General features: G+C 32.4%; 1 protein-coding gene across 1 annotated transcript; it reads left to right on the top strand.

The window, feature by feature from the left end:
• The first annotated feature begins 9,654 nt into the window (after window positions 1–9,654).
• LOC133882340 (2-methylene-furan-3-one reductase-like) lies at window positions 9,655–10,428 on the top strand. The gene is made up of 2 exons (XM_062321484.1): window positions 9,655–9,903; window positions 9,999–10,428. The coding sequence occupies exons 1-2, from the start codon at window positions 9,738–9,740 to the stop codon at window positions 10,262–10,264; spliced, it is 432 nt and encodes a 143-aa protein (XP_062177468.1). The 5' UTR covers window positions 9,655–9,737; the 3' UTR covers window positions 10,265–10,428.
• Window positions 10,429–11,128: the final 700 nt, after the last annotated feature.

The raw sequence follows: 11,128 nt of genomic DNA, 5'->3' as shown, positions 1-11,128 counted from the left end.
TAATTGGCTGTTGATCAATTAGATTAAATCTTGGCGGTTGATCGATCCGTTTTCATTTACTTCGCTTCCCTTTTATAAAAAGCAGACAGCAGTGGTGATAAGACATGTAGCCAAAAACAAAACACATTGGTAACCATAGTTCACAAACTCAAGATCCCTTTTTAGTTTCTTCAACACAAACAATGGCTTCTTCTAGAATTCTCCTCTGCATGTTCTTGATGCGTTGATCATCCCTAATCTTAAGACTGAAGCAACCAATTGTTGTTGCAGCTTATGAGGTTAAGCTGAAGTGTTGTTGTGCATGTTTTCATCTCAACATGAAATATTTTACAGTCCGTTCCCTAATTGTTTTCACTATGCTTGTGAAACCCTATGCAAGGGGGCTTATGGCACTATGACTCATTGGGAATGTTTAGAGCTAAACATTTGTTGTTGTGTTTACCTTATGGAATAGGATTACCATTGATTGCTTAATCAATGTATTTATTGAGTGTAAAGTAAATGATATAAATAAATGAAATAAGATGAAAAAGGAAGAGGGTGGGGTGACGGTGGTTGTTGAGTATAAATTTGAATGAATAAAGCAATTATATGCTACTGTAAAGAAAGAAACAAAAAAAAAGGATGTGTTAAATTATTGATTAAGAAATTAGATTTATCTATTTTTATTAGCGTAAATTTTGTGATAGATTTGGTCCTCTTACTTTGTATTTAATACAATCAAATTTACGGTTTATGACAGTTGGTTCATTATCAAGTTTTCATGATTATGAGAAAAGTCAAGCTTACTCGCATCTATAAAAGAAAAAGAAAAAAAGAAAAAGAAAAAAGAAACTCATTCTTCTTTGTTTACAAACTACATTTATTAAGAGGTTTTTTTCTCCTGTTCTCTTATCAAAAGAATTTTGTCCTATTCTAATACACCAACTGCATAGAATTCAATTCTCTTTAATTTATTCAAATTAATATATATATATATATATTATTCAGTTCCGTGCGTTTCCTTTCAAATTTAGGGATAATTGCACCACTGGTCTTTGGAGTTAGCTTAAATTACAAATCACTCTCTGAACCTGTTTTTCGTCCACCAAGTTAACAGAATCCGTTAGTTTGCCACATCATATAAATAGTGAGACAACCTCTAAATATAATTTGTATCGTAATCCACTAATAGACTTTATCAACTTGGTAGACGGAAAACGGGTTCAGGGAGTGATTTGTAATTATAATTGGCCACAATGACATTTCATGAATTTTTTTGTACCACAGGGAGTGATTCGTAATTTAGGCCAACCACAATGATCAATGGTGCAATTATCCCTTAATATACATTAATCTAGCCACATAGTGTCTTTTACTTTGGGTATGCACGGTGTTTTCTCTTTGCGGCTTTTTGTCAACCAGATCAAAGGGTTGAATTTGTTCATTTGCCTTTCGTTTTTTTGAAAGTTTGTGTTCATTGAAAGAAGAATTTATAGTCTAATCTTGAAATGTCGCGCGTTAAGATAATTATTCTCACCGAGTTAAATACTTAGGAAACACCCCAAAATTAATATTTAAGGACGTACAACACTCTTACATGGTTCTACAGTATTGAGAGATATTTCTTTATTTTAATTTTAATTACTTACATTCTATTTATTTTATTGTTAATTTTTGAATTGATATTATTTTATATCAACGAGAATTCTTGCACCATGAAAATGATATTCCAACAAGAAAGATGCTATTTGTACACATATTTCTCATATTGGGTGTGGGACTTATGTATGTGGAATGAGTCGAGATGTGTTCTTTGTACACACATTGTACACATGGGCGGAGCTTGCATTTGGGATTTGAGGAGCAAAATTGAAAGAAAAAAAAAAATTGGGGGGGGGGGAGGGGGGGAGAAAACTAAAAAAATAATTAGGGTAAAATTTTATTTTATTTTTTTTTGATAAAAGCCTAAGCTTGGGGCTAGCTCCGTCCTTGAATGTGTGTACAAATAACATTATCTGGAGTGAGTCTCACATGCATGGATCACACACCCAATGTGAGTGTGTACAGTATATTTATCACTAGCCTTGCAACAATCTTAAAGGTTGATTATAATTTAGATGAATACAAAAATTCTTGTTAGATTTTATTTTATTTTTCACTTAAGCCAGCGATTTTATCAACTTAGATATTGACCTTCTTATGAATGCATTCTAACTATTTTTGGCGGCCAGTTAAAACTTTAAGTTGTAACTTCCATTTATAATTGACTTAAGATTGATATTAAACAACACGTTAAAGTTAGAATTGTTCATGGTAGAGTATGATTAGTTTTTCTTTATTTTTTGGAAGTTCTAAAATAAATCGGTTAAGGGCTTCTAAGATCATTCACGTAATTTTTTTTTTTTTTTCGGATGTAAATTAAAATCTTTTACTTTTCAAATTATCATTCGATCTCGATTTCTTAACTGTACAACTTGAACATGTAAATATTGGTTATATCAAGAAAGTTAAAAGAAATCGAAATTACTAATCACTAAGAGAAATTAATATGGATATATGTGATGAAATATGTGCCTGAGACCAAAATCTCTAAGAAGCCTTGTAAATATATTATAAGAGAAATTGAATTACAAGATTTAATACATAATGATTTGGGTGATTTAAAGCACAAAATGACTAGAGGTGGTAAAATATTTTATGAAATATTTGTTGATGACCACTCTAAACTCACTAAACTTTACTTGTTAAGAACCAAAAATGAAGCCATAACAATGTTCGTAACATATAAAATCGAAGTTGAAAATTAAAAGAATAAAATGACTAAAATACTTAGAATTGAAAGAGATGGTAACTATGAGTATAAACCTTTTAAGGAATTTTACGAACAAAATGACATAATACAAGAAATTAGATTTTCTTAGTTATCGAAATCTAATGAAGTAAGAAAAAGAAAGAATAGAATATTGAAAGAAATAATGAATGTTATGCTTATTAGTTCGGGACTATCCATTAACTTGTGGGGGAAAGCCATTATTTCTGCTTATCATATTTAGTATAAAGTGTCTAGTAGATAATTTGGCCCACTCATAATTCTACACCTAAATTCATGCGTTGTCCAACATCATATGACTAATTCAACAAGCAGGATAGATGGGTCAATTTAATGGAGTATCAAATACAAGCAAAATTAATTAGGCAGATCTCCAACATCATATATGAAATATTAAATATTTATATTATAAAAGTGTATACACATAAATATAAGTACGTACGTACGTTTGTATAATATATATGTTTGCACCATCTGGATACCTTCTCTCTCTCTCTCTCTCTCTCTCTCTAGGTCCAAAATAATGGAATCCTAATTAATTAAAGCATTTATTCCTTTCTTCAGTTTAAATCAAAATAGAATTTTGTTTTAAGAGATCAAATTATAGAGACCAATTATCTATTTTGCAGTAAAAAAAAAAAAATTAAAAGACCAAAAAACCCATATTATTTTTTTTGAAGTCAAAGATTTAAAGAGGTAAAAACATAAAACTAATGGAGGAATGAAAAGACGAAAATATTCCTAAAAATAACTCCGTTCTTTGCGAACTCAAATAGCAAATCAATAATTTTAAGTGAAAGACAAAAATACCCGGCCAGTAGATTTCTCTGCCAACCGAAGGGTAAAGATAGTAATTTTAAAATTTAAAGAATTGGTGAAAAGACAAAAATAATCCTGTCTGATTTTACTCTAACGAGGATGGAAGAAGGGTATAACCGTAAATCTACATATCAAAAGACATAAATTATCCTGCCTGATTTAAGTTTAAAGAAGAAAGATGAAGGGTAGAATGGTAAAACCGCAGATGTCCAAGAGAAGTCACTGTTCTGTGCTCATTCACTATTTTTATAATACTATAAAGTAAAGATTATTATTTTTCACGCAAGGAAAAACTTTCCTAAAATGGAATAGATTGTTCTATCTAGCGTGTCCCTACTCTCTCGGGTGTCATTTTTGAATGCCAGGTCCCTCACGTTAAATCTAACCATGGTTTATGACACAATCAGGTGTTGACGTGAATAAAGGGGGTTGATGAGTAATCAATAATGGATCATGGTTGTTGGGGTGCTATAATTAATGTTGTCGTGCGGGTCATCCATTCCTATATAATAGAGATAAAGACAAGACAAGACTTCAATTCTCATCCCACCCATCCACCCACCCATTAGATCAACATTTATTAAAAAGAAAAAAAATAAAGATAGATGAACACTATCCCATTAAAATAAGAAGGAGACGTGAAGAAACGACTGTATAAAAAGGACGAAACGACATGATAAGATTAAGACAGCAACCGACTTCATCATTATAACATGTATCATTTTCTTTTTGCTTTTCAACGTTTCCTCTTTAATTTTTCCCTTCACTTGTCCGTTTATGTGCGTAAACTCTCTTAACAAGTCAGTGAGATTAGCATTTATATATAATGGAAAATTGCACTATTGATATATTGAAATATGAAGTTGTCCTAAAAAATAAATAAATAAATAAAAAATTTAATTTATTTATTGGAATCTCAACATCTACCAAGGAGGGAATGTTCCCCGTGGAAAGCATTTATTGATTAATACTACTTTTTGTTAATAAAATTTATTTCATGTGGGCAATTGGTACAATATTGTGAATCGTTAGATGAAGAGTTTAATTCATACACGTTTTAAAGAAACCTTGCGCTTGCTGACTTTTCATTTTTATTTTTATTTCTCTCTTTTGGAAGAAAACACTAAAAATAAGGCCACAATGAGTGCATATATGCCAACAATTTAAAAAATTATCTTAATTAAAAATATCATTTATTTATTTTTTTAATAAAAACTGATTAAAAGATTGATAAACAGTTTCATAAATGGATATGATAAAAATGAAATATATAACTTTTTATTGATATTATTTTTTTTCTCTAAGATCTGAGCTAACAAACTGGATAGTGGGCAATTATGGTTTAATTTTTTTTTATTAATCTGTTAAACTAATTCGCCCCAAATAACTAATAATCAGCTTGATTGCTGCCAAAAAGGTTATCCAATCAAATCATTCTCACAAATACTGGATAAATAAACTTTCCCTTCTAGAAGCCTTTAGCAAGTGCCAGCTGCCAAGGCAAATGGTCAGCTTTTAGATGGCCTCTCCGTCTATGGCGACCTGTCTTTTTCAACACTCACCACCGTTGGATTCTTCGGTTGAAGGGATTTTCTGTCAAAATGGTACGTTAATGGAATTTTCATCAGCTAGCCTTCATTAAAAAAAACTTCTGAATTTTCAGATTCCGACTATACCAGCGATCCATATTCACCACTCGAGCAAATTTTCATAATCAATTTTGTGGAAAAGTGAAGAAATACACTGTATTAGGGATGATTCTAGAATACTCCTCGGTTTTGTGATACATACTCTGAACAGACGCTTGGGGTATTGTACGGAGGCGTCCGTTCGGTTTCTGCTCGGTCCAAAGGCTGACGTGGCACATATGTCACGTTGGTTAAAAAATGTTGTGAAACGGCTTCGTTTTCAGCTGGTTCTCTGATGCCCATGTGGCAGTTGATTGGCTTTGACTAACGGGATAACAGCTCACTTTGACAGAAAGGAGACGGAGGGACTAATTTGAAATTCGAAAAGACTCAGACATGTAAAATTAAAAATTAAAAATTTATGGAATATTTTTAAATTGATCTTTTACCCCAAAATTTATCATAAATTTCCCTTATAAAAAGATTGATAAACAGTTTCATAAATTTGTAGGATAAAAATGAAATATATAACTTTGTATTGATTTTTTTTTTTCTTTCTCTAAGCTCTGAGCTAACAAATTGGATAGTGGGCAATCATGGTTTAACTTTTTTTATTAATATGTTAAACTAATTTCCAAACAGCTAATAATCAGCTTGATTGCTGCCAAAAAGGTTATCCAATCAAATTATTCTCACAAATACTGAATAAATAAACTTCCCTTCTAGAAGCCTTTAGCAAGTGCCAAGGCAAATGGTCTTTGAAGAGGAAAATCAGCAGCATGGAGATGGAGTCATGTACATTTTGGAGAGAAAGACTAAGACAGCTTCTAGATGGCCTCTCACGTGCCAGACTCATCACATCCACACACTCCGTCTATGATGACATGTCTTGTTCAACACTCATCACCGTTGAATGAGATATGATACGTTTACAAATTCTGTATAATTCCAACAACATTTTTTTAGAATCAACCATTGAATATATAAGACTCACATGTAGGAAAACACATCTAATTGTTAGTTTGAAAAAAGAATCTTGTTGAAATTGTACAAAAATTATGTAAAGAATTGTACGACAAATATTTTTTTAGTTGAATTCTTCGATTGATGGGATTTCTATTCAATGTGCGAGTCTAATGGGTCCCTAACCCGAAGGCTTCTTTATCTTCTACTTCTAAAAGCTCTCCCACTTTTAGGTGTCCAAACCCGTTATTGATTATTGTATAATTAAGTGTAATATTATCCTATTCATGATTCAAGTGTTGCATATCAATTATGATAACCAAAATAAACTATGTTTTCTTTTTAACAATTAAAATAATGAAAATTTAAAGCTTAGGATAATGCCCGTTGTAATTAACATGCAATTCGATACAATACTCTTCACTTTGGGTTGTCAAATATTAAGTCTCTAAAATATGATGCGACTCTTAAATATGTAAAAAACACATATCTTTTGTTAATGTTATTAAGAAATTATGCAAGTAGCAGAAGTTATTAAAAAAAAAAGATTTCATATGTTAAAAAATACATGACATTGTTGGAGGGATGCAAATTCTTACAAACTAACATTTAAAAATTACATGTGTCATTTAAGGTATTATAAAAAAAATGTATATTTTACATAATAAAGACACATGTCACTTTTAAAGATTAATTTATTTGCTTTGCAAGAAATTTCGGCCAGTTTTGAAGTCTCAATTAAAAATTTGTTTTGCAGTACAGAAAAATTTTATTTACCCTTCAATTGACTTTGCTCTTCTCCTACCAGTAAAGAGTAGAGTCGATACTTGAGCAGAAAAGCTGATTGATTACCTCTTGGCAGCTGGTTTCTTAGTTAAAGAAAGTACTAAAGTTTCAAAACGTGTGGGCCATTGCTTTTGGGCAATGAAAGGTGTCCTTTGTCGTCTGAATAATGTGTTGTCCTTTGAATTTTTTTTTTTTTAATCTTACTTTTTTATCAAATATATATATATACTTGTTGATAAAATTTTAAGATACTTTTTTTTTTTTTTTTAAATTTTTTTAATCTTATACCATTGACTGTTGACATTGACATTGACATTGACATCAAGGTAACCCAACAACACTCATTTCTTCCTGTGACCCGACCGCTCACATTCGAAAAAGCGGGCCTAACCTAACCAAATCAGATAAGAAAGTTGAAGAACTCGACTAGACAGTAATGACCAAAAACTGCAGCAAACATGTGAAGAAAAAGCGAGGCCCACGGCCAAATCAAAGAAGTCATTTCTGGATGTCGGGTCCCTCATTTTACAATGTCCATCACCAATGGTTTCCTACAATACAATGCATGCCCACTCTCCCCTTTTCCATTGTCATCGAATAACACGCCAAAGAAGGTTCTGGATTATCAAACACAGACGACTCATCCAATAAAAAAAACAAACTACGATGGCCATGGCCCATGGGTCAGGTACTCACGTGAATAAAGGTGTTTGATGCTTTGGCTTTTATCTTCAAACGTCTCGTTAACAAATTCATTGTATTAGATTTTCTTGATTGAGACCATTCAATACTCTTAAACAGTTAATCAAAAACAAAAACAAAAACAAATTCTGATATAACAATAAAACCAAAACAATCCCTAATATGACAACAACACGTGACATAGTAGCGCGCTATTTAAAAAAAAATAATAATAATAAAATCTGTTTAACAATTTATTATGGATGCATAATTACTCAACTCACATCTTATTTTTACCTTACTAGGCTGATGTAACAGTTCCCATAAGTCTTTAAATCTTCTTTTTTTTTTTTTTTTTTTTAATAAAAGTTAATCCAAGGGCTGATTTACCTAGTGAGATATATAAGAGTTGGATAAGAGTTGAGTACGTAACATTACTATATACATAACTTGTGTCCATTAATCCCTAAATATTTTTGAATGAAGGCTAGTTGATCAAAAGTCCATTAATCCCTGATTTTTATTTTTTATTTATTTATTTATTTTTAAATAAAGGTGGCTAATGTACCAATGAGATATATATGAGTTGGATGAGAGCTGAGTATGTAATATTACTGGTGTCCATTAATCCCTGATTTTATTTTTTTTAATAAACGTGACTAATTTACCCAGTGAGATATATATGAGTTGGATGAGAGTTGAACATGTAACATTACTGGTTTTCATTAATCCCTATATTTTTTTTTTTAATGAAAGCTAGTTAATTAAAAGGTTAATGAATACTGCAACATCAGTCCAATAAAAATAAATATAGGATACAAAATGAGCAAGTAATATAAAGGGTTAAATATACTTTTGGTCTTTGAATTTTGGAAACTTTATTTTTTAGTCCCTAAGTTTCAATTCGCATCACAATTCACAGATGATGCCTCAGTTTTGAAAAAAGACCAAATTAGTACCTCAGTTAAGTTCCGTCTAAAACTAACGGTCCGCCAGGTTGACACATGTCACAATATAAGAAATTACAAAATTAAAAATCTTTAATAATTAATTATCAAATTAAAAAAAAAAAAACAAAAAAAAATTATTAAAAACTTTAAAAAAAAAAAAAGGAAAAAAAAAATGAAAAAGAAGAAGGTGACTGAGCCACCCCCTTGGCCGGCCACGCCATGGTGACAAGGTTCAGCCCTCAGCCACTAAAGATACAGAAGAAAATTTCTGCCCTAAGATACTCCTTAGTGTACTTTGGGACATACATTGATATTTATTTACATTGATTTTTATATTTTTATTGTAATATTTTAAAAACACACTCTTAAATAACATATATATATTTAAACACCGCTCCATACTGGATGAATGCCTTAATTTGTTGGGGTTGATCGATCCAAAGCCACATCTAGTGCGTTGCTGACTAGAAAAAAGCAGCAATATTATGCTCTTTTTCTTTAGGTCGTTGCATGATGGAAGGTGGCACCTTGGCCGGCCCCGCGAAGAATTTCCATTCACTTGCATTAGCTAGGGCAGACTTCACGAGGAGAATACTTAATTATAGTAATACTTTTTCTTAATCCAATACTTTTTAAATAATGCTAGAAGCTTTTAATTCTCTTGTAGAATTATGGTTGTTTCTGACATTGTGAATTCTCCATGCGATTTTTTCTTTAATACTAATGGCCTTCATTTCAATGATTTGGGTATTGCCGATAATTAAGGTTGATTCATTAATTATAGTGATTTAATATTCCATTTATTAGCTAGGTGGATGCATATATATTAATATTATATAGTGTAAAAGTTACCATCATCTCCCCGGCCGATTTATTTCTAACTCGGCAAAAAATAGAAGGTTGGGGTGGGTAAAAAGCCGCTCAACCTGAACCCACTGGAGCGTACGTACGTATATATCTCCTACAAGACTTTTGGCTCCATCTCGTTGAATAACTCAGTAAGCATTTCATTTCAAAACAAACAAACTACAAGCAAAAGTCTAACAAACCAAAGGCATATCCTACTTCTCTCTTTTCTTTCTTTATTTTTTTCTGTTGATGCAGCTAGCAAAACAAGTATTCGGTGCTTCAAGAGTTGCAGCCACTTCAAGCACTGGAAAATTGGAGTTGTTGAAGAGCTTGGGTGCTGATTTGGCTATTGATTACACTAAGGAGAACTTCGAAGATTTGCCAGAAAAGTTTGATGTTGTCTATGATGCTATTGGTAAGATTTGGTAACACTTGCTTGTCTTCCAAGTCTCGATCCTTATAATTAGTTAATGATAGTTGAAAATTTGTTCTTGTTTTCTGTAATGGCAGGGCAGTGTGAGAGGGCAGTGAAGGTAGTGAAAGAAGGGGGCAGCGTTGTGGCCCTAACCGGTGCTGTCACACCTCCTGGCTTCAGATTTGTAGTCACTTCCAATGGAGCTGTTCTGAGGAAACTGAACCCATATTTAGAGAGTGGAAAGGTGAAGGCGGTTATTGACCCCAAGGGGCCATTCCCATTCCCCCAGCTTGTCGAGGCTTTCTCATATATTGAGACAAACAGAGCAACTGGAAAGGTAGTCATACATCCAATTCCGTGAGAATAATGGAAAACTAGTCAATTACTCAATTTTGCATTGTATTAAATACTCCTCTCTGTATTAGAATGACAGAGTGAGATTATCAAGATCAGCTGTGTTGAGTGCTCTTAATCTTATGTTGTTCTTGCTGTCCATGGATGAAAAGAATCCTAGTTATTTTGAAAGATTCGGGAACAAATCCTCCCCAGAAAAGAGAAAGAAATCAATCTACAAACATTGTGTTGGGAAAATCTCCAAGTAAAACTTTAATATATCACGTTGAGACACTACTCAAAAATTCAATTGATATGTTTGAATCTAGTTAGATGATGTAGGGCCTAATTAACATAAAGGCCAACTTATTAAAAAGACTAATAGCTGGCCTCCACAATCACGAGCTCACCCGCTGCCAATTAAATAATGAATCTAATACCACCCAATAAAGAAATAGTATGCTTACCATGTCGCTTCATGTCACTCAAGGAACAGATTGACATCTTAATCTTATTCCAATTTTCCACAATTCTTGCAATTGATGAGCAATCTCTATCTTGAACAAATTGTAGTCCCTCATTTCCATTTAATTTGAAGGGAATTAAGACTACCCTCAAGAAAATCATGATCCACCTCAAGAAAATCAAAACCGCTGTTTCCTAGACGATGAGATGTCACTGACCCAGAAAACTTACCGCATATCTCCTTCAAGCTATTTCAACGTTTTAGGCGGCTATGGCTTGGCAAATGAGGCAAAGAAATGTAAAGTTTAGGAGCACCACTCCGACATGATTGTAGTTGGAGTAACCTTTGGGCATTTTGTCTCGACCTACGAGGGAAGAAGAGAAGAGTATGGATTTTCAGCAGAGATCAAGAAAGAAGAGGGGCTAA

This window comes from Alnus glutinosa, chromosome 11, assembly GCF_958979055.1.
Source record: "Alnus glutinosa chromosome 11, dhAlnGlut1.1, whole genome shotgun sequence".
NCBI lineage: Eukaryota > Viridiplantae > Streptophyta > Magnoliopsida > Fagales > Betulaceae > Alnus > Alnus glutinosa.
This window is presented reverse-complemented; position numbering and strand designations above follow the sequence as displayed.

Coding starts and splice junctions, on each gene's coding strand:
- LOC133882340 (XM_062321484.1), top strand. CDS start 9,738: ATGCAGCTAGCAAAACAAGTATTCGGTGCTTCAAGAGTTGCAGCCACT. Junction 9,904..9,998: donor TGTTGTCTATGATGCTATTG/GTAAGATTTGGT, acceptor CTGTAATGGCAG/GGCAGTGTGAGAGGGCAGTG.